This window comes from Neolamprologus brichardi, chromosome 7 (assembly GCF_056152115.1).
Source record: "Neolamprologus brichardi isolate AB-2024 chromosome 7, ASM5615211v1, whole genome shotgun sequence".
Classification (NCBI taxonomy): Eukaryota; Metazoa; Chordata; class Actinopteri; order Cichliformes; family Cichlidae; genus Neolamprologus; species Neolamprologus brichardi.
In genome coordinates, this window is record NC_142110.1 from 15295704 (window position 1) to 15318396 (window position 22693).

Genomic DNA, 22693 nt, shown 5'->3' on the forward strand with positions numbered 1-22693 from the left:
CGTACTGGTTCTTCATCTTTTCTGTTGTGCTTGTCTTCTCTCCATCACCTCTGCTTAGATTTCCCTCGTTCTGACAGCAGTGTTTGCTGTAGTGGTTTTCCGCCTTATTGCGATGGAGAAGTTTGCTTCCTTTAACTGGTATTTTGTGAAGAAGAACTGGCAGTTCGCCACCTCTGGCACCGGTGTCTGCATCAACTTTATGATCATCATGTCTCTCAATGTGGTGGGTGCTCGGACAAACATCATCCCACATCCCACGTTCGCATTTTCTATCCCATAAATACTTCACTCAGCACTTATTTAAGACTTTTTTTCATTCCAGCCTTCCTCTCTTTCTCATAATCATTACCCTCCTCAACCTTTTCCTGTTGACACTGATGTGTACTATCATTTTGTCAGGTGTATGAAAAGGTGGCCTATCTGCTGACTAATTTAGGTGAGTGTTTCATGCATTTATGCCTTCATTATCTTTGGCTTCCCAGCTGGTTGCACATTATTTATTCTCTTCACCCATCTGCCTAACAAACCCCTGTCCCTCCCCTTTTAGAGCACCCACGGACGGAGTCTGAGTGGGAGAACAGCTTTGCTCTGAAGATGTTCCTGTTCCAGTTTGTGAATTTAAACAGCTCCACGTTTTATATCGCCTTCTTCCTTGGAAGGTAGGCAAACTGCCATAAACTTTACAGTGACTGTTTACACCGACTTTAATGAGGGATTGTGCAAAGATGTTTCCTTTCAAACTCCCAGTCATGACCTAGCCAAGACTCCTTCCCTTCCCCTCCTCAGCCGGGGAAATCATGTTTTTTGGGTGCTTCATCTTTCAGCAGTTACAAAATGCCGCCCCGCCTACAAGTGTAACTAGGTCACGGATTGTTGCACATAATTAGCACCTCTAAGTGTCTTTTTTTTTCTACTCTAAGTTTATTTTTATTATTATTACATTGATTGAATCAACAGCTAATGTTGGCCGTCTTAATTTGATCAGGTTTGCTGGCAGGCCTGGAAAATACAATAAACTCTTTAGTCGATGGAGATTGGAGGAGGTGAGTGCAATTACCCATCAAACGTAAGTAGGTGATTATGTCAGCAGTGACTGGGCTGATTACTGCCTTCTGTTTTGGGATATATTTAGAAATTTCGAGTAATTCATCTTTCTAATGATCCGCCTGCATGTGAACCATTAATCTCACCCCATAATTACTGTGATTTTCAATTTTAATGATTAAAAGAATGGAATCGGATCAAGTGTGTCCCAGAGTTTGCTCCTAGCTCTGAATTATTAGGCACAAAATATGAATGATACGGTTTTTGTACTATTATTATTTTTCATTGAAATCTATTTTTCTTAGTGTCACCCAAGTGGGTGTTTGATTGATCTGTGTCTGCAAATGGGAGTCATCATGTTCTTCAAGCAAATCTGGAACAACTTCATGGAGCTCGGTTATCCGTAAGTGCCTCATTATAATCGCACGTCTTCTTGTCTATGAACTATTAGAAATGACATGAAGCTTAATGACGTGAATTCAAGTGATGGCAATTAACAGGCAGTATGTAGTTTCTGCACGGCTTTTCCTCTTTCAGCTCATTTGCATGTGAAAAGATTTTTCTCCTGAAGAAGCACATCAAATCCTCTCGCATGTGGCTCAGTAAAACAGTTCCTGCAGAGCACAGTGCTTTGCCAGGGCTTATCGCTACTCTCTATGTTTTCAGTCTGCTGCAGAACTGGTGGTCTCGTAGAAAGATGAAGAAAGGAGGTGGTGGAGGACAGAATGTAGAGAATAAGGCCCAGCTTCCTCAGTGGGACAAGGACTGGAATCTGCAGCCGATGAACGCCCATGGGCTTGTGGATGAATATCTCGAAATGGGTAAAAAAAAGAACTCCTACTAAGAATTGTGTTTTGACTTTCTGGGGAAGGAAATGATCCATGCAAATGCAGGCTATTATTCAAGCCTCAGCATTTTTATTTTTCGTGCCAGTGTTGACATCCGAATGATTCTTTCCGCTGCAGTTCTTCAGTTTGGCTTCACCACCATCTTTGTAGCAGCTTTCCCGCTGGCTCCTCTCCTCGCTCTGCTCAACAACATCATTGAGATTCGTCTTGACGCCTACAAATTTGTCACTCAGTGGAGGAGACCCATGCCTGCTCGAGCCACTGATATAGGTCTGTGCGGCTCACACGACATCTTCTTGGATCAGAGTCACTTTTAATTATTGTTTTTTCTTCCAGCAGTAAAATGTTCTGTTAGCTTAACATGACCTCTCCTACAGTGATGGATATGTTTCCATATCCTGTCCTTCTGCAACTCCATATGCTGCACCTCCCCTCTCATCAGCCCATCTCCCCATACGATTACAAACTGCATCCTTAAACTGCCATATGACCCAGTGATTCATGTGGCATGTTTCCTTGTAATTAAAGGAGGAATCCACCCTGAAACATTTAGAAATTCCTCCGCTGTAATGAACACATTATGTGTCAGTCACACAGCATCAAAGAGCTAAGCTCCTTTGAAGAGTTAGGCTGACATTTCCTGATCATCCACACACAGATATAATGCAGATAAGGAGGAGAGATCCTTTTTATCTACTGTCTCTGTCTTCATTCAACTGCCACAAAACAAAACATTTTGTGTAATTCAATATGCTCCATTAACGGAAGCTGTTCAGTCGCATTCGGGGACATTATTAACTAAGGCAGAAGTAAATCGAGTGCAGTGAAGTAAAAATGGCATCTTGAAAATTGTTACTTATAGAGCTTGAGCTACACATGTCAGGAACTGCTAACAACTGTGACCATAAAAGGTTCATTTCTGTTATTTGTGACCTTATCGCTAATATGAAGTCTTGTCACACCTTCAGTTTCTCTGATCAGAAGCGAGCCAATTAGATGACGCTTACTATGCGCACGATTGGTAGGTGGAGAAGGAGCAGGATTGTTCACCCCGGGAGAAGCTTTAAACAAAAACCTGTGCAACCTATAAATTTACTGCAATTTAAACTTTAGTTTATTGGTTAAAAAGGGAGCAAGAACAACTGAATAAGATGGCCTCGTCCTTTATTATTATAAATCTATCAGCTGCATTCTCATATTCACTGCATGAATGTTTAATCAGCATATCAATTTATCGTGCCTACAGTATTTGATGTAGTCTGTGTTTTATAAAGCAAAATACGGTATGCTGGTCATGTCAGCCATTGCAGATAAAGGCACCCAGGTTTAAACCAACATACCAGCTGTTTTTCTTTCTTCTTTGTTTTGTCTGTCAGGGATCTGGCACGGGATTCTCGAAGGTATTGGTGTGCTGGCAGTCATCACTAACGCCTTCGTCATTGCCATAACCTCAGACTATATCCCCCGCTTTGTTTACGCCTTCAAATATGGCCCATGTGTGAACAAGAGGCACCACCATGGCAATGAGTAAGCCTTAAAAACAGCGCATACACTTTAAGTGCCCTGTATGTAGCCTATGCGGTTTACGTGATGGCCGTCTGCTTTCGTCCGTAGGTGTTTGCAAGGCTACGTGAACAGCAGCCTGTCCGTGTTTGACATGGGTGAGCTGAATAACAGAAACCACTCGGGATACTGCAGGTACAGAGACTACCGAGCGCCGCCCTGGAACACAGTGCCATACGAATTCACTCTGCAGTTCTGGCATGTCTTGGCTGCCAGGCTGGCATTCATCATCGTCTTTGAGGTTTGTAACCATTGGCCATTTCTCTTCTGTATGTTTACAAGCAGGACAAGCAGCTAAAGCTAAATCCTCTTACGCTGTGCCACTTTGAGTCAGCCTCAATATTTTTGTAGCTTTGCAAATGTTATACTTTAATTATTTTATGTGCTGAGACTGAAACCGAAACCTCACAACAGTAATTTAAGTGATTTTCATGGGTTAATTAAATCAAGGTCCTGGAGAAGGCTGAGAAAATTCTACCATTCAAAGCCGACCAACTAAAAAAAAAAAAAAAAAACATCACAAATGACATGGTTGCCATGCAAGATATTCCCTTGACAACACTGCCTTGCACATTCTACACTACATATAAAAGATAGAAGGGCATATGAAGATCCTTGGGTTTACTTTTACTCTTGCATGCGCCACTAATACCAAAACAAAATTGGCATCTAAAGCATGTGATTTCTCTGGATGTTGAGTCATGAATAATTTAATCTTCCCTCAGCACCTGGTGTTTGGGATCAAGTCCTTCATAGCGTACCTCATTCCAGACATGCCGAAGGATCTCTGCGATCGCATGAGGAGGGAAAAGTACCTGATGCAAGAGATGATGTATGAAGCAGAACTCGAGCATCTGCAGAAGGAGAGGAAGAAGAATGGGAAGCGTTATCACCACGAGTGGCCTTAGCTTAAATCCCCCCACCCTGTCTCCGCTACGCGATCCTCAGCTCGCAAGCTACACCTCCCTTGCCTGCTTATTTATGTGTTTAAGCTTTTAGAGTCTAGCTTCACTGATGGCTGATTCTGTACACCAAAGACACCCTCTCGAGATCCTCCCCAGATCTGGCACTGTCCACTCCCTTGCCATCTGTTCCACCTCCCGGTTTCTGGCTCTGACCCTTTCTGCCTCCGCCCTCATCCCTTACCTGGCTTCACCCAACAGGGTGCCCTTGGGTCTGTGCTGCATTGTGGCTTAGCTGGGAAAAAAAACAAAACAACTTTGCAATTGTAATGTTTACTATGCAGATCAAGGGCTGCAGATCAGCACTGTTCACTGTCCCATCCTGCACTCTCTCTCTCTCTCCGTGTGGCAGCTACCACTTTGCTTTGACTCTGCAGTCCAGTGCAGCTTGCAGCATGGCCGTGTATCCCCTCCCCCGCCACCGCCCCCAACCCTTCGTGAACATCAGCAGAGCCACTTCTGTGTGACAGAACTACAGTGGCATTTTTATTGTTGCAAAGTGATTCTGGTGATGTGGCTACCAAATAAGAACGACTCTGTTCTTGCTTCCTAAATGTATATTTGCTGTTGAAGCATGCTGATTAATATTTGCAAAGGAAAAAAAAACAAACAAAACAAAACTGAAAAGCACTCCTTGTAAAGGATGCTAGCATCCATTTAGTACATCTGACAAAGTATCCCCTCAGACATCCCAAGAAGTGCATGGTAATCCTGCTTTGTACCTTTTCGATAGACAAACTTCCTGTCTCGAGGCCTGGTTCACATGTGTCTGTACTCAGTGTGAGCTGTGTGTTAATCTCTGTGCTACCGCTGAGCTTGACTGTCTCGAGTTGAGGAAATGTGAACTCTGTGCAATTTGACTGTGCCTACAGTGTAACAACATGGCCGCGTACCACAGTTTGTGTCACCAAACATCACGTGTGCCTGTGTTGTGCAGCACGTGCTTTTTTGTTTTTCTTTGAAGTGCAAGAAATATTCTCTCTCCTCATCCTATTGTCCTGATCTGCAGCAGACTCTCTGAACTCTCCGTTTAGGATTTGTTTTGGACATGAGTCACGCCGCAGTGTACCTACTCGGATATTGGCTGACGTCAGCAGAGCACGCCGTAACGTGTACGCTCGCATGCAGGATCCACAAATCTGCTCTTCCGCTCTGACCCTCGAAGTCTGGTTTTCATTTGCTGCTGGAGGCCCCAAAGCGTGGTTGAAAACTTGGATCACTTAGAAATACCTGTGGCTTGGATGTTCAGTTTTGAAACAAACTTCTACCCACTGTTCTTCGCTCGCATAATACACTACAAGCTTCTGTTGCAGACTTTTATTAAACACACAGTGAGACACACGGTTTCAGCAGCTGTCTGATCTTTGATCAAACGGACGCGAGAGTTTAGACATTGAGTGGTGACATTGCCTTTTTTTTATATTGTTATCAGATTTGATGTCATGGATTCGAGAAGCGTGTTTTTGCCTAATGAACTCAGGAAAATAGGCATCGTGCCAGGTATAGTTGGACCTGCGAGGTTGAGTTGGGATAATTTCCTTTCTCTGCGCTGTTGAGTTTGAGAGTTAAAGAGTTTGTGATGTGAACAGAGATGGGGACTTCAAACACTTGTGGTGATCATGTGGTGTTAAATGTAAAAATGTTATGCACTGTAAAGGTAAAAGCTGCACCAATCTAACATCTGAAGGGAAAATTTCTACCCTGAATGCATTGCACAACACTGACAATATTCTTCATTTTGCAAGGATTGTCCTCCTTTCTTTATTTTACTTTGCCTGTTTTTTGTATATACATTTAATGACGTACGTAATGTTTTTATACATTTTATTTTGTGCTATCACGTGCAAGTTCACTCGTTCTCACCCTCAGATAGAAAAACGTTACGTCCACTTGTCTCAGGTGTCCTCTGAATGTCTGCAATGATCAACTTTTTTATCATATTTTCTAAGATGCAATCAAAGGTATTCTGCTTTTTTTAGATATATATTTTTGCACTTCCATGTTTTTGCATGACTCTAATGCGCACTCACAATAATAAGCATTTTTTTTTTTTAATTATTTTGCTGTATGTTAGAGCAGATCAAAGATTATGGAACACACTCACATACTTCATTTAGTTGGCTTTTTTTTTCAGGTTTTTGGTCAAAAAACTCCTTTCGGGTCACATTCAGTCCAGCGATTCATAATTTCATTCACCAGAGAGAGAGATATTTGCTTTCAAATCTTATTCCAATACTTAAGAAAGTAGTCAGTGTTTTCAGAGTATCCTCCCTGCTATGTGAACACCTAAAATCTATGCATGTTGTTATCCTTGGATGCTATGTTTATTTTGAACAGTCATAAATGTACTGGTACATTTGTGCTGTGGAGTATGCATGACTTAACTACTGCTTTGAGCAGAGCTAACTTCTGTAAATTTGCGTCTTAAACATATCACTTCCCTGTTTTTTTAGTGTTGATCGTTTCTGGAAGGACCGATGTGTTTCTAGATGTGGCAGGATTTTATACTGGTGCAGTATTTTCTAAAATAACAGCATGATCTCCAGACTGATTCATTTAAAAAAATATGTCCGGGAATTTTACGTAGAGTCTGATAAAACATGTGAAACCTCAGACTTCCTCCGCTTGGACATTCAAACAGGAATTATAATCACGCTTACACTCTAACAGCTGAAGCATTTAACCGAAGGGAATAGGGGCACTTTATGAATGAAAAATGACATGACCTTGGATGTTTGGCTTGCCCAGTTACTAATCGTTTCTGGGTGGATCTTCATCAGTTCACCTCACTGATACTAATGCTGTACAGTGGTGGAAAAGTGTCTCTCATGCTTTCTACTGTTGGCAATAGCACAATCTGGGTATTGTATAATAAGTAATAATAGCGTGACCTTGCACATCTCTGAAAATATAGCAGTCTGGAGGGGGATTAAGCTTTCTGTTCTATGCCTCCTAATAGGATTGTGCTTGAGCAATGATGTACTTGAAGCACAGTGACGTAAGCCCGTAGATTTATTTGTACAATAGGACGATAGCAGTCGTGACATGAAGTGTATCAATAACATTGTTTACTTTGTTCCTGTTTACATGTAAAAAAAAAACATAATGAAATGTATAAAAACAATGTAACATAAACTAATTTGGATATCACTCTTTTCTGTAATAAATCATGGATTGTATCTTTTAAATCAATTCTGCTCGCTTCATTCTTGTCTCTCTTATAAACAGCAGAGAAAAGGCCTTTGTGCCTATAGCTGATATTCTTCACACACCAAAGGGTGCTTTTTTTCCCCTTTCTTTCTTTTTTCCTCACCATTATCATAAACCACCAGGCCTCTGGCCACAGAGTGTTCATGTAACATATTGTTAAAAAAGATTGCATTTCTGTAACAAACCCACTATTTGAGTATGGCAGGGGTATTTTTCCACCACAACTATGTTACTGTTAAATGCCGCTTCTCTTCTATCTGCTTTTCCGTTTATGTCGTCTTGGTTAACATTAGGCTTCATTTTTTACAATGAAATCTAAACACTCCAGAAGAAACATGGTACGGCTTCGTTTACTTTGAGCCCCGATGACTGATATTCTATACTCTGAGTATTTCCTCTCTTCTGGCGCCCACACTGACATATATCCTTTCACCTCTTTGACTTAGAAAGCTGTGGTTTGACTTTCATGTCAGTGTTGAGCCTTTCAGGGAGAATAGCATTTCAAAAGTGGATACAGATATTTTTATCTTCTAGTACTGTTGCTCCATGTGAGGGGAGCTAGACCATGTGGTAATGGAAAAACTTTAAAGCCTCAGATCTATAGAAGGAAAAAAAAATATGCCACTAATGGACAAAAAACTAATGAAATGGAAGCAAAACACCCAAAAACAGAATCAAATTATAGACGAGGGAAAAACCAGCGACTGAAACAATGTAGCAGTAACAGACACCTACTATCCTGCAGCACTCTAAATACATTTGAGTTGTAATAATACACTTACCAGCCACTTGATTGGGTAAACCTTTGAAAATGTTCATTAGCACATACATCTAAAAGCCAATCACATGTCAGCAATGTAGACATGGTCAACACAACCATATGGTTCACACTGAGCATCAGAATGGGGCATGAAGGGTGATGTAAGTGACTTTGAATGTTGCATGGTTGTTGGTGCCAGACGCGGTGGTCTCAGTATTTCTGAAACTGCTGATCCACTTGTGATTTTTCCACACAAGTGTGCCTAGGGTTTACAGAGAATGGTCTGAAAAAGAGAAACTATTCAGTGAGCTGCAATTATTATAGTCAGACTGCTTTGAGCTGAGAGGAAGGTAACTGTAACTCAAGCAACCAAGATATGCAGAAGAGCATGTCTGTAGGCACAACATAAATGCACTGATCTTACACTCTTTAAGCTCCTGCCAATACAGGAGCATCCAGACCCGCCAGACCCATCAGTCTACTGAACTACTGAAACACTGGGCAGTTTATTTTGTACAATCAGTCTACGCCTCTGCACTAGAGCCTACAGTAGTTTATCCAAGTGTTACTTACTTACTTACCTTTTTATGTGCAATATTGAGAGTGCTCTGAACCCAAGAATTTCATTACCAGTAGTAATGTGCTATTTTACCTGTACATGACAAATAAAACTTGAAACATGCTGAACCTTCTAGCAGATGAGCTACAGCAGAAGCGCAGTGCCACTCCTCTTGTATCCTTGTATTGATGGTTCATGCCTGCAGTGTAATTGTGTGGGAGATATTTTTTTTCCACACTTTGAGCCCCTTAGTACCAACTGACCATCATTTAAACCTCACAGCCTACTTGAGTAATGTTGCTAACCATGTCCATTCCTTTATTACCACAGTGTACCCATCTTCTGACAGCAGGATGGTCTCAAACTGTGTTTTATATACATAACAAAGAATACACTGTGCACTGCTCAAATGCTTAGCTGATCTCAATCCAATAGAGAACCTGTGTTGGAAGAGGAGATAGCGTCTGCTTCAGAAGGGGGTTCACCCCAGTACTATGAAGGTGTACCTAACAAAGTGGCTCTCTCACACTCTGAAAAAAGTTATATGCATAGTTATTTTTTCAAGGCTTGATTGAACAGTCAACACTTGAGAAGCTCGACTTGTTATTTTATGTTTTACCCACAAAAAGTTTCACTGTTCAGTTTTAAAGCACGTCCAAGTCTGATAGAAAACACTGACCATATAAACCAGTTCAGATTACTGTGAGGCTCTTGTGGCTGTTTTCAAACTGAGGATTAAATAAAAGACCAAAGAGACCCTCGGTGTCCAAATATTGCTGTGATGGGTGCCATGATTATCATTTATATTATTATTGTTGTCATATATCTCATCAAATAAAACAAACTGAGAACATTGTGATTCTGCTGAAAAAAAGAAGGAAAAAAATGAATGAATAATGTAAGAAAGTCAAACAAATGGATAAAAAGGCTCCAGAGAGACAAGCAATCTTTTCACATGTCTGCTCCCCACAAAAAGACAGATGCTCTGGTTCAATACAATATTTATTCTCCACTCAGAAGCACGTTAGTAGCTCTGCCACTAAAACAGAAAGGTTATTCACATTTTAGGCTGAGCAACCATATACTGTATGATTTAACCATCTTTCCACCCCTGACTGCAGACATCAATTCTTGGTCTCCAAGAGCAGTGCCATGTGACTGACGTTATTGATACAACACAGATTTACACTGCAAGTTAGAAAGACAATCAATAGATCCCCTGAGACTGCCGTCATAAATCCACCAGCACAGATGTGTAAACAGGACAGCGAGTAAATAATGACCAGCAGCAACAAATCAGAGCACTGAGATAGCTCAGTGCAGGAAAATGCTCTCGGCATTATGTAGGGAGGTGTTTACTCTTCCATAATGTGTACTTAATGAGATTTGTAATGGAAAAATGTGTTTTCACAAGCAAGTCAGAATATTTATGAATTTTCCACTGATTTCATCTTGTAGTTAAGTTTTAGCTGTCCTAGAGAGATGATTCAAAGATGATTCATGGTCGTTCTCCAGAAAGAGATCTCACAATCTTTTAGTCAGTGTGCCATGACATTTTGTGCAGACATGATCCCCACAGGTTGAAAGCCCACTAACATTTTTCTCTGCACCCTCTGCGTCAGCGTGGAGGATGTTCCGAGGGAGTTTTCTCACCAGCTAAATTGACTGGTATTTACTGGTCTGGCTTTTCGTTTACCACTCAAAATGCTTTTACAATACGAGCTGTGTTCAACCATTGACACACACTCTATGCAGTTTAAGTGCTTAAGTATTACGCAGAAGCTAACATGCTAATGAATGCATCGGCGACAACTGTTGTGTCGAAACGTGACCATCTGCCAAAAATGATTGCCCATATTTGAACTGTTGCAAATCACTTGTTGGCCTATAATCTGTCAAACATATCTCTCACGAATGATATCAAGCCATTTTGAACCAGAAAGAACATTCATGTCACGATGTAGAAGCTGCAATCAGTGACTAAAAGTGTAATTGACATTTAAAATGTCTTTTTCCAGAGAGATGTGGCCAAGAGGGCAGTAGAAAATGCAAAAAATATAACATCACAGCTCTGCAAAGATATTCTTTGTGGTCAAAAACAACTGGACTGATTATACTGTAGGCACAATGATGCAGTCATGAAGATACTTACAAAACAGGTCATTTGTTTATTTTATATATAAGCCCTTCATAATTCCTGTTGACTCCAGTCTATGTGCCAGTGTAAGCAAAAGTATTACACAGAAAATATACAGAAACATTTGAAATCACTGTTTGGCACAGCAACGACACTGGAGGAGCCAGGGGATTGAACCCCAAACCTTCTGATTAAGTAATTTTTTTTTATTATTTTTTTTTGCTCCTAAAGGTCATTTAGTAGCCCAAACAATCCAAACAGCGTTCCCATCAGCTTCATTTTTGTTTTTTGGGGGTTTTTTTTGTTAGCAACACGCATTCTAAATGGATACATGGTAGCCATTTTTGTCATCGTGAGCAAGTTTTTTTCTTATCTGGTGGCATAATACCTATCAGAGAGAGACAATTTTAGACACGCAGCTGAACCACTTTGAGTAACATTTATAAGAATATAATTTGGTATTTTGCAGAGCATACGAGGGGAAGATAGATGTGCAGCATGCACGTTGGGAAAATGAGCTGGGTGTAAAGAGGTGAGACTCAGATATGAAGCGTGAATAACAGCGATGATGGATGAGTGGACCTAGGTAAAGCCTCCTGCACAGAGAAGCAGCCTCAAATTACTTCACAGAGCTCAATGGATGAAGGATTTGGCGGCTGTGCAGAGGGACAAAGCAAAACCTGCATCTCTGAAGCACCAGGACCTTAATGAGCAGACTCCATCTTTTTATGCCATCATGCTATTATTCTCGAAATAGAGTTAGCAGTAATAGTATTAGGAGAGTGGGTGTACTCCCACACCAGAACTCATTTTACTTTTGAAAGCATTTTTTGGTCGTTTGCTCTTGCGGTCCTCTCCTATTAGAGAACAGGAAAATTGACAGTGAAGTGCACGCTGCTTCAAAGTAAACATGAAAAGATTAATCCAACATCTGGTCCTACCTTGTAAAAATGTGTTATGTTGCATCTGCTTGGCCACTTTAACATATTACCGGTTCATGTTTGTGATTATTATCCTGATTATTCTCGTTCGTGTGTGTTTATACAAACCTTTATTAATTCAGGTGCTGGTAGCACTGAAGACAGTCATACCGCACACTGCTGCGCTGCTGTTGATGGTCTCAATGCTGGTGTGATAATCATTAGCAAATTGATTGTCTTTATGTTTTAAAGCTGCAAGCTGCAACAAAATGCTCAGAAAATCAATGAAAAGTGAACACAGTCCAGGAAAATGTGTGAACTTTTACAAGAGGTTCAGTAAAGCACACTCTAGTAAAGCAAGCAGTGGAAGCTGTGTTGCTGTGTGGAACTAGGGGCACTTAATTCCGTGTCAACACTTGCGTGGGAGGTGAAATCTGCAGAGTTTCCACATGAAAAGTCATCATTAAAGCGGGCGACTCAACACAGGAAACAAGAGTGATGACCACGGGGAGACGACAGAGAGACAGTGCACGGGAGGGAAGGGCAGTGTGAGAAAAATCTCCCTCGTTTAGACTTTTGAATATAAATGTGACCTTCAGCAGGTGGATTTCCAGTGGATTAATAATTTAATGCTCCTTCATCACAGATGGGTTAGAGACCTTGTTGCTTTCGGTGATGAGTATGCGCAGTTCATAACATAAAGGCATAAACCCTTCTGTGACTGATCATAATGCTACAGCTGATGTAAGAAAGCTGACAGTGGCATGTTTTGTAGTTATAATAATAGTCTATTGGGGCTGCTGACAATTATTTAACAATTATTTGATTGGCTTCAGTGGATTTCTTCTTTTTGCTTGTAAGATTGTCAAACTGGGATGAATAGCAAGCCAGAGAAAAGCCTTTTGACTTTACGGTTAATTCCCAAACTCCTTACAGTTCACGCTTTGGATGCTAATCGATTTCAACTGCAGCTGCAGTGAGATCTGACTGATATGACTCGGCATTTGATCTGCAAAAATCAAACCAACACAGCTTGAAACAAACACTTTATTGTCCTGTGGTGGTGCACAGTCAAGACTGAAAGGCTTACCCGTGTGTTTATGAAGATCCAACTTGTTTTACTGAAGCATGAGATATAAAATCTTTTTTTCATCTGAAATGTTACATGTATTTCCAGCTTTTCACCAAAATTTCTCACACTTCTGTTTGGCACTTTTGTGTTTTTTTGTTTTCCGATTTGTTTTCCTGTATGGTGCTGCCAAATTTAGCTCATTTTACAAAACTACCTCTTGAATATTTAATGAAAAAACACTTAAGGGCATATGGCCAAAATGCCAGTCTGATGCAGTCCTCCAAAGATAGCATTTTTTCTCACAGAACTGCAGCAACAGTCCTTCATTAATCTTTCATCTAACTAGGGCGGTGAGAGGGGCTGGAGCCTATCCCAGTTCACAGTAGACAGGTCTCCACAGGCTCAAATCCAATCCCTCTCCTACTCCACTATGTTGTAACTCTATTGAGTCTCTGCTATGGAGTTCATAGATTGTATAAAAACAAATGGATGTAGTCACATAATGTCATCCATCAATTTGGCTGCTAACGTGTTTTTTGATGCCACCAAGTGATCGTGTTTGGACGAGAAGGTGGCGTGCTAAGTAATCAGCTAACAATAGCAAGATTCATAACCCACTTCTGCTTGAGGCTGTTTGGTTTGCAAAAGGAGTCAAGTGTGTAGCCAGAGGGTGCTGAGGCCAGATTGGTACCAGGACTGTCACGGGGCTGACACAGGGAGACAAACAACCCTTCATGCTCACATCCACACCTGTGGCCAATTTGGAATCACTGCCTAACCCAACATGCATGCTTTCTGGACTGAGGGAGTCCTGTGTAGATTTGAAGTGGCTATAGAGAGATTTAGAGGGTTGCGTTGAGGTTTGTCCTCGCTGCGTGCTTTGGAAACTTTTTTGCTGATTAGCGGAGGTCACCGTTTTAAATCCTCTGCTTTAATAAAACATGTGAGCATGAGCCTGATATGAATGATCACATCAAAATAATCCTTTTGATGGAATGAAATGAGCATGAAGTCATTAACAGCGAGCTGACTCACAGTCTCACAGTGAGTCAGCTCGCTGTTTCTGCAGTCTCCCACGCAGCCCGCAGGGCCTCGACCTATGCACCATGAGGAAGCCCATCACCATCAAATAGGGATCTGCTAGAAACAATAGACTCTGGGCCTTCTTATTCACATGCACACGTACACACTCACAAAGTCAACAATAGTGGATCAACAAGAACATCCCTTCCAACTCCGCTAAATTATATTTGTTTCTGCATGTGTTGTTACATCTGCTTTTGGGCGGCTTTATTTTACCCCATGGTACCCCGCTCTGCCTCTGCGAGCAGGACAGTTTATTCTGTTCGTGTTTATATTGAGAGACGCTGTATTTATTCAGGTGTGTGACTTAAGAAGAAACAGAGAGGGCCTGCATGCCGAGAAGCCTCAAGCTGTCACTGCTTGTTTCCCTCATTCAGCAGTGTGTTCAGAAGTGCAACAGCAGTTTCAAACAAACAAGCAACACTCCGATGACCCAGAGCTGACGGGAAATGAAAAACATGTGCATTTGTAGCATTTCTCACATGTATTTCAAAGTGCAATTGAAACATATTTCCATGAAGACTAAGATGAGATAGAATACACTTCATTTATTATCCCATAGATGGGAAATCCCCGCATTAGAACAGTTATAGCAATGAGCTAAATCTGGAGGGAGGCCTGTGAGCTAGTTCAACCAGTCATCTCAAGCTGCACTGTGTCATATACATCATATCTCTGTCCCCTCCTATCATCCCCACCTCACTTTTGGGGTGCATTTAAGCTGCAAACGTTCAATCTCTTTGCCACTGTTGCCCTATAATGACACCAGCTGTGGCAGCCCCTCCACCACCTCAACATCCACCTGTATGGGCTCCCTGATTTCAGCACATCTGCTTCTAATTAATCATCCTCTTTATCCAAGCATCAGTCTGCCTTGCCACAAGGTTTTAAGAGATGCTTTAACATTATAGAGAGGGAAACCTGACTGTAATACTCCCATTGTGTATACATGGTTTACTGATACTCTTAGAAGGAGCCTAGACTGTGTTAGCATTAATTATTAAATAAAAAACAGAATGCAGAAAAGCCCATTACCTCTTTCTGCAGCAGTTGTCGTCCCCCCCCCCCCCCCCCCCCCCCCCCATTCCCACTTTTCCATCAATCCATTTCTGTCCATAAGAGTAACCCCAATCTCTATTCAACTGTTGTTTTCCTACCTTTTTTTATTTTTTTGGTTTTGTTTGCTGCTGCTGTCAGCTTACATCTTGCTGACCTATATCCTTCCTGTTGACAAATCCTATAAATCCTGCTTTTATCCTGCTGCTCTAAACTGCTTGTTGGTGTCAGTCAAGAAAGGCAAGTGAAGGAACAGCAACTCCTGCATGCTGAATGTGAAATACTGCAAATTTAGAGCTCACTGAATATTTTTGCATGGTCCTAGTTCATGAATAAATCCAGTCTGTTTTGTATTATTGTAAAAAACAAAACAAAAAAAAAGCATTTCCAACCGCTCTACCTCATTGTTTGGTGACAAAGATGCATCCCCTCTATAGCAAATACTGTATGGATCAAACACAGGACCAAACAAGACATTTCCAGCCTTGTGTTTACAACTCACCATATGTTTCCAGTTTGGGTGACTATTGCTGACAAGCTGTGAGCCATATTTGAGACCACCCGGTGATGATGCAATTATCTTGGACAGGATGTGCATTAGAGGGGATCGAAGCCCAGGGGAATCTCCCCTTTTCAGTAATGTAATCACCTGACTAAAGTCATCAGAGTGAGTGCTCACTGCTCACTATATTCTCGCAGTCTGAAAATATAATAAAAATGCATTAACTACTAAATCTGTTTGAGACACTCCTATCCCCATGGAGGCACAGCCACAACATTAAAACTACATATTAATTTGGAGGCCCTCCCACCACCACAGCAGCTCTAACCCATCAGTGTATAGACAGGGGGGTTCTGGAGGTAACCTCTAGTGCAAATGTAGGAAACATACAGCCAGAGGGCCAGAACTGACCCATGCGCTATCTCAAGATGACCCCTAATGTCTTCAATGGGAAATTAAACATCCGCTAGCATTAAAAAAATCTATAAAACACAGCCTCCAATTAATGGAGCATGACGTCTTTGACTATAGCAAGTCTGTACTGCCCTATGACTTGATTTCAGCACAGGGTAATCCAAATGTTTTTTTCTGCAATAAACTTCAGTACCTTTATTCTAAAGGTTAAAATTATATTCTGAAAAATAAAATTGATACAGCTTTTAAATGGATTGTTTTATGCCACAATACACCATACTGAGGAAAAGTAGACAATTTCTAACACAAAGATTTTTGTTTTTAAATTAAGAATTCATTCTTTTTCACACAAAAGTTCATAGAGTTGAGCATTATGTACAGAATGCTTCTACTCAGTTTGTTCAAAATGCAGCTCTTCATTCACTTTAGCGAATACATTTCTAAAAAAATGTTGCCCACCCCTGCTAGTGTGCCACCTGGAAAATCACAGTTGATCCTTTGGATTCAGTAGGTCGTGGGATGACGCCTCCGTGGATCAGGCTTGTTACATTGCACTCAAAAAAATGAAATTGGGTGGTTGTTACATTTGCAAAATTCAAGCTTGTAATGTGAACCAAATAATTTCATGTTTCTGTGGTGAACGTAATTAAATCATGTAGGATCTGCATGAAATTCAGCAACTTAAATTATTCTTGTTGAGATGACATGATACAATCTACTAAGAGTGGTTAGTTACTGGTTACTTAGAAAAGGATCCTGGTGTTATTTGTTTCTCAGAAACAGTTCATAACTTCGCTTCAACTCATTCATGTCACCTAAAAGGTAAACCTGTTTCTCCATCACCTGTTCAGCTCTGATGATCCAGTAAGGACATCTCCTGGTTTCATCTTCATGTTTCCCTCTCATCACATATCCAAACCGATATCATGACCAGCAGCTTTTACGGCTGTGGCTCCAGCAAACATCAGCTGATACTAGAAAATAATATTAAATAAATTCTAACAACAGCTGATCAAGCTTAAACGTGCTGCTGTTGTTTAGCGCGACATCCGCTGGTTTCCTCTTTCTGGAAGAAAGTGGGCGATAAACAAACAAGAGAGAAAAGCGATCAGCTGATCATTGATCAGTTTCATGATTGAAATAACAATCGGGGGAGAGAATGAGAGAAGAAGAAACAGCTGTGCAGCATAAAGACACAGAATTACTCCAGCTTTGTGTCTTTTTCATTGTAGCTGAAGTACCGGACAAACTGTGTTCCTTTTCACCTCAATACAAAAACTGTAATATTTTCTCTGAATACGAGACGATTCCAGGACGGTTGGCAACTCTAATAATTAACCTTATGAATTAAATAAAGTTCACTATCGGTAACATCATAGCACCCACCCAGGTGTATAGAAACTCCATCATGCTAGTTATTGTAACTGACTGTAAAAAGTCAGCATAACGAAAATAAACTGATAGGTTTGTAGCGTAAACCTATTCGCTGGAACGTTAAGGACAATTTACTACACAGCCAAACAAGACACGAGTAGGCAAAGTTCTTCATGTTTTTCGTGCACGGGAGAGAACCGGACAAACGCCGTTCCTTCGCTTGACCCCAGTTGCTCTCGTCCGCTCCCCCGTAACACTGCTCTTTTATTGAGGTTACATGAATATGCATAGGTTCATTAACATACGACGTCTACATACAAACAAAGAGTACCTTGCCTGTGTGTGTGTGTGTGTGTGTAGGGGGGGGGGGTCAGAGTGTGACCCCATAAATGACTTCCCTAAACCTGCTGGTCTGGAAGTCCAGCAGTTCATCTAAACAAAAGGCACTTAGCCTAAAACAGATATAGCCACGTTTATCCTACCATAAAACAATAAGAGAAGGTACGACCTCTCCCATGCTCCCAGAGTGTGGGTGTGGATGCCAGAACACTCTGGAATGCGCACAAAGCCTTTGCAGACTATTAAGGATCACACATCCTATCACTACACAATCGATTATACATCTCTACCAATCTAAAACTAATTATAAAACTCTAAGCATATATAAGTAGATATTTCTAAGCATAAATGACAATCAACATTACAAAACCTAACATAAACTCCACCTAAACTTGGTTTATATCTGACCCAGATAGACTGCAGGTCATAACTTCTTACCTGAAGTTCAGTTCACCTGACACTCGGACCGGCGGCCGCCTCGGGTCTCTCCTCCTCCTGCCTCCCCTGCTGGCCTCCACCACTTGCTAATGTTACTGAATCTGTGGAAGCTCCGCGATAGCCACGACCAAACAACTGAGTTATTTTTACACATCTCCCAGCATCTGGCCAATCCACCACCTTTCAGTGTTTATACCGTTACGGAAAAACAAAAAACAAAAAAAGATCGGCCCATAAAAACGAAAAATCACATCGGCCCACTGGGCCAGTCCAGCTATGTTGCCTCGCAGCAAAAAGGTCTTGGGTGTAAATCTGCAATCTGGCCAAGTTTGCAGTGGGTTCTCTCTGGTTTCCTGCCACAGTTAAAAGTCATGCAGTAATTAGGATTAGGTTAATTGGCGTTTCTAAAATATCTGCGAACATGAGTGCAAATGGTTGTTTGTCTCTCTGTGATAGACTGGTGACCTGTCCAGTACTCTGACTCTCACCCTATCACATCTGGGATAGGCCCCAGCCTCCCTGCAACCCTGGTAAAGATAAGAGGATGGATGGAGTGGAAGTTATGATAAATCCATTAACATTTTATGTTAGCCAGACTCTAGACTGTTGAACACTCCAAAAAATAACTCTTTAAATGAACTTAAAATAATCATGGAAAGGATTTCCACATTAATAAATGGCTTTCTATTACGATTAAGCATTTTTGTCACACTAACGTAATTGGCGTGGGTTGGGTCAACTCAATTAAATTAAGTTGGACTCAAATGTAGTGAAACAGTTGATTCATCATTAATTAATCAAGTGCATTAAGTTGGAATAACAGAATTGCATGATGCTAAAATAAAGCAATTTTAATTATGTGGAAATTCTTTTCCATGATTTGTTTATGTTCATTCAAAGTTCATTTTTTGAGTGTGCTCACCCAATTTAAGTCTAATGCTCCATCGCTGTATTTGGCTCTTTGTCATTTTCCTTTTGATATTTCTGACACCGGATTTGTCATGTGGTGTGTGAGATTATTCTCCTGTAGGAGGTTTGTTTTATTGAGAACCGCCTTTAGTTAGTAAATGTCAAAGTCACATCCATCTGAATCCCAAAACCCACAATTTCTCAGCAGCACAGTGTCACTGTGAATGTAGAAGGAAGCACTTTGTACCCTCTTGCTGATGAGCCACGCTTTGCTTATTATATGCCATGGGTGTTTCCATGCTTCCAAAAAGGCAATTAAGACATGTAACAATTTTGCATGTTATGGCTTATTAGCAACAGCTGCCACAAAAAACTGTATCTGTATTATATCCGTGTAAAAACCAGCTAAACATCACATGCAACTTTCCCCACAAAAATCTTGCTCTTGTTGTTTCCTGGACCCTTTAAATCATGTTCAGGCCCCCAAAACGACCCACAGAGGACAAAAAGCAAACAGTGGGAATGCACTTGTATTGAAATAAGCACTGCTCTTCACAAGAGCTGCATAAATACACTTACCTGCACCCTTTTCTAATCATATGACAATCACTTACATTTATAGCCAATGCTGTCTCTTTATCTTAAAGCGTCAGTTCACTATGCACTTAGTAGCGGCTCAAGGGCCTGAGAGAAGAGCATTAAAAGGATCAATATCAAATCAATAAATGGTTAATGGTTCTCGTGCGTAAGTTTATGCTTCTCAGTGTGCAAATGTTCTTCCTAAAAGTGCAAATATGCCCAGAAAAGTGTCTAGCAAGGTTTCTGGTTGTAACAAAAGGGGGGAAATGAAAATGCAAACAAGACTGCTGATACATGATCGATTGCAAATAACTGTTAAATACGAGGTTATATTTGTAAATCATAGAGCATAATGCACAAAACACGCTGTAGAAAAACCACTTATTCTAGATATGACTGACGGAATGCTTATTTTCCACCCAAAGATATTTTTCTGCTGTGAACCATGCCTTAAAATTCTGCGGTCGGAAACACAGACGCTCAAAGATCAGCCGCATGACTCTGCACTGGTGCTGCGCGCTTTGCCTGACCCTGGAGCCACCACAGAGGGGCCCTTCTGCCTTAAAACAGGCAGTCTGCGCCTTTTAGGTGACGGGGACTGTGTAATATGAGTCGGGATGAAAACTGCGCGCTGAATCCGGCTGCCAGTCCAGATGCTGTTCGCTGGAGAGAGGAGGTGCATGATGGATCCCGTCCCACTGCTGCTCATCATCGTCACATCTCTGCCAGTTTGCTCGGCAGTCTACACTGGGCCCCTGCAGCCCGAGATCTCCAATGGCACTTTCCATCACTTCTTCGTCCCGGATGGAGATTACGAGGAGACAGAAGATCCCGAGAAGTGCCAGATGCTGTTTAAATTTTCAGACGTGTATCCATGCGCGGCCTTAGAGGACAGTGACTCTGTGGTGAGGGAGGACTTCGTCCTCACGAAGCTGCAGGCGGAGGACTCGGCGCGCCTGCTCGAGGGCATCGGCCGGACTGTGGCCCAGGATCTGGACGGAGAGGACAGTTACGGAAAGTTCCTCCGGCGGGAGATCTCCCAGATCGGCGAGGCTTTTTCAAGCGTGGACAAGTCCCTGGTGGAGCTGGAGGTGAAGTTTAAACAAAGTCAAGAGACTGAGCTAAGGGAAGAGCAACAGCTGAACGGGCATGTGGTGAAGCAAGTGGGTGACGTTAGGGACGCTCTGAAGGAAACCACCGACATCTCGCTGGGCCTGAAAGATAAACATGAGCTTTTGTCTCTCATCATTCGCAGTCATGGTACCAGGCTGAGCCGCCTAAAGACTGAGTATCTTAATGCTGGTTCTTAGTGGGGCTGTGGTAGCTTTAAGTGTGTGTTTGTGTGTATGAAAGAGAGAGCGAGAGACTGAGAAAAAGAGAGAGCGAGGACGCTCCAGTTCATTAACCAACTGGAAAGTTTATTGTGGCTTATGAATATCCTTCTTAAGCATTTGAACTTCTCTGACCTTTGGTTGTTCCCATTCCTTGGAGCTGTGTCACTGAAGGAGCTCTAACAGAAATATTAGCACATTCCTCTGAATCAGGAGGGAACAAAGAAATGTGGGCATAAGTTATGTCTGCAAGGAACCCTCAGAGAGAGGAGAGAGTGTGAAAACAACCCCCCCCCCCCCCCCCCCCCCCCAACATGGATTTATTGTCAGTAAAATATGTAACTCTGTATGATTTTAACTATGCTGTTCACGCTGTTAGGTTGTCATAACTGATCAAATAAATATTAAATATCTGATATTTCCCCCTTTCTTTCAAGACAAAATGTTCTTCATTCTTCTCACCACATCAGGACTTTCAGGTATTTTCTTTTTCATGCTTGCCCTGAGACCAATGTGAGACGTCTCCCATCCTTTAAAATTTGCGATGTGCAATAAGAACTCGAAATCTTTGAAATTGTAATTTTTTTCACTTTCATCACTTTCAAGTGACCCTCCTCCTCCCTCATGTCTTGACATCACCGTGTTTGCTGTTGGCACTACAAGTGGCAGGCTCGACTGTCCCTTCAAGTGGCCCTGGTTAATTGGCGTCTGAAGTCTGTCACTGCCTCCCACTTCCATCTGGAAGTAATCTGCTCGAGTATGAAATATGCTTCTTCAAAGGCCGTCACTGTCATCATTATCTAGTCTTTTGTCTATCATAATCCACGCAGTTCGAGGTTGACATGAGATGTTACTGTGTTTAAACTCTGAGCTGTTTTGGATTATGTCATTTTTACTAAAAATAGGCTTTTAACTGGCAAGTTTTTTATATGTCTATAAAAAAGCCCTGTTTTGCTCTTGAGTTTATTTCAGAGACACTGTTTATGGATGGAAAATTGTTTTGAATTTCCAAAATAAGCATTAACCCTGGCTAACAGGGTCAAACATAAACACATCTGTTAGGCAGTCTTCATTTGAAGTGCCTTGGATTTAATATCACAAATGCCTTTGGTGGTAATCTCTGTATTTTCTTTCTCTGACTACCGTAAAATGTTCTTATTCCAGCCAACGTCTGCAACAACCACAAAGTAACAGCTACAAGCATGCCCACTTTTTTTCTTTCTTACTTTTTTTTTGTTAACAGAGATAATGTCTATGCAGATGTGAGTGAACCAGATGGGCTGCAATGGGCGCAACTGGGTGTGATTTCCTCTGTCTGGTTTTCCTCACAGTCCAGCTTCCCCTGAGGGACCCCTTTTTAAAAAAACAGCTCTTTCTTTCTTAGCACAGTGCAGACCAGCACAGCAAAAACCCAGAGCTGCAGGAGCTCCTGAGAAACCCTATATGTCTATACAGCTCTTAATTTCCAGGGGCACAGTACAGGGCTCCAAGATTTGATTAAAACATTTGGACAAAATTTCCACTGTGTTAGTAAAAGTGGAGCTATTCGCAAAACCTCTCTTAAGCAACCTGCCCATCATAGTTAATTTGTCT

General features: G+C 41.4%; 2 protein-coding genes across 2 annotated transcripts in view; both read left to right on the forward strand.

Moving 5' to 3' along the window:
* The window catches only part of ano3 (anoctamin 3), a 42180-nt gene extending 34571 nt beyond the window's left edge, over positions 1-7609 (forward strand). The window contains exons 16-25 of the mRNA XM_006789179.3: positions 59-223; positions 400-436; positions 548-659; positions 986-1043; positions 1350-1447; positions 1711-1865; positions 2010-2162; positions 3269-3419; positions 3507-3696; positions 4181-7609. Of these exons, the coding sequence (XP_006789242.1) occupies positions 59-223; positions 400-436; positions 548-659; positions 986-1043; positions 1350-1447; positions 1711-1865; positions 2010-2162; positions 3269-3419; positions 3507-3696; positions 4181-4363 (1302 nt within the window). The 3' untranslated portion in view covers positions 4364-7609. The remainder of the gene's footprint in view (positions 1-58; positions 224-399; positions 437-547; positions 660-985; positions 1044-1349; positions 1448-1710; positions 1866-2009; positions 2163-3268; positions 3420-3506; positions 3697-4180) is intronic.
* A 12777-nt stretch (positions 7610-20386) lies between these two features.
* Positions 20387-21392, forward strand: fibina (fin bud initiation factor a). The gene has a single exon (XM_006789178.3). It carries the CDS (start codon positions 20423-20425, stop codon positions 21077-21079), a length of 657 nt encoding a protein of 218 aa, XP_006789241.2. The 5' UTR covers positions 20387-20422; the 3' UTR covers positions 21080-21392.
* The last annotated feature ends 1301 nt before the right edge of the window (positions 21393-22693 follow it).

What these genes read in the sequence shown, in the direction of transcription:
- fibina (XM_006789178.3), top strand. Translation starts at nt 20,423, where the DNA reads ATGCTGTTCGCTGGAGAGAGGAGGTGCATGATGGATCCCGTCCCACTG.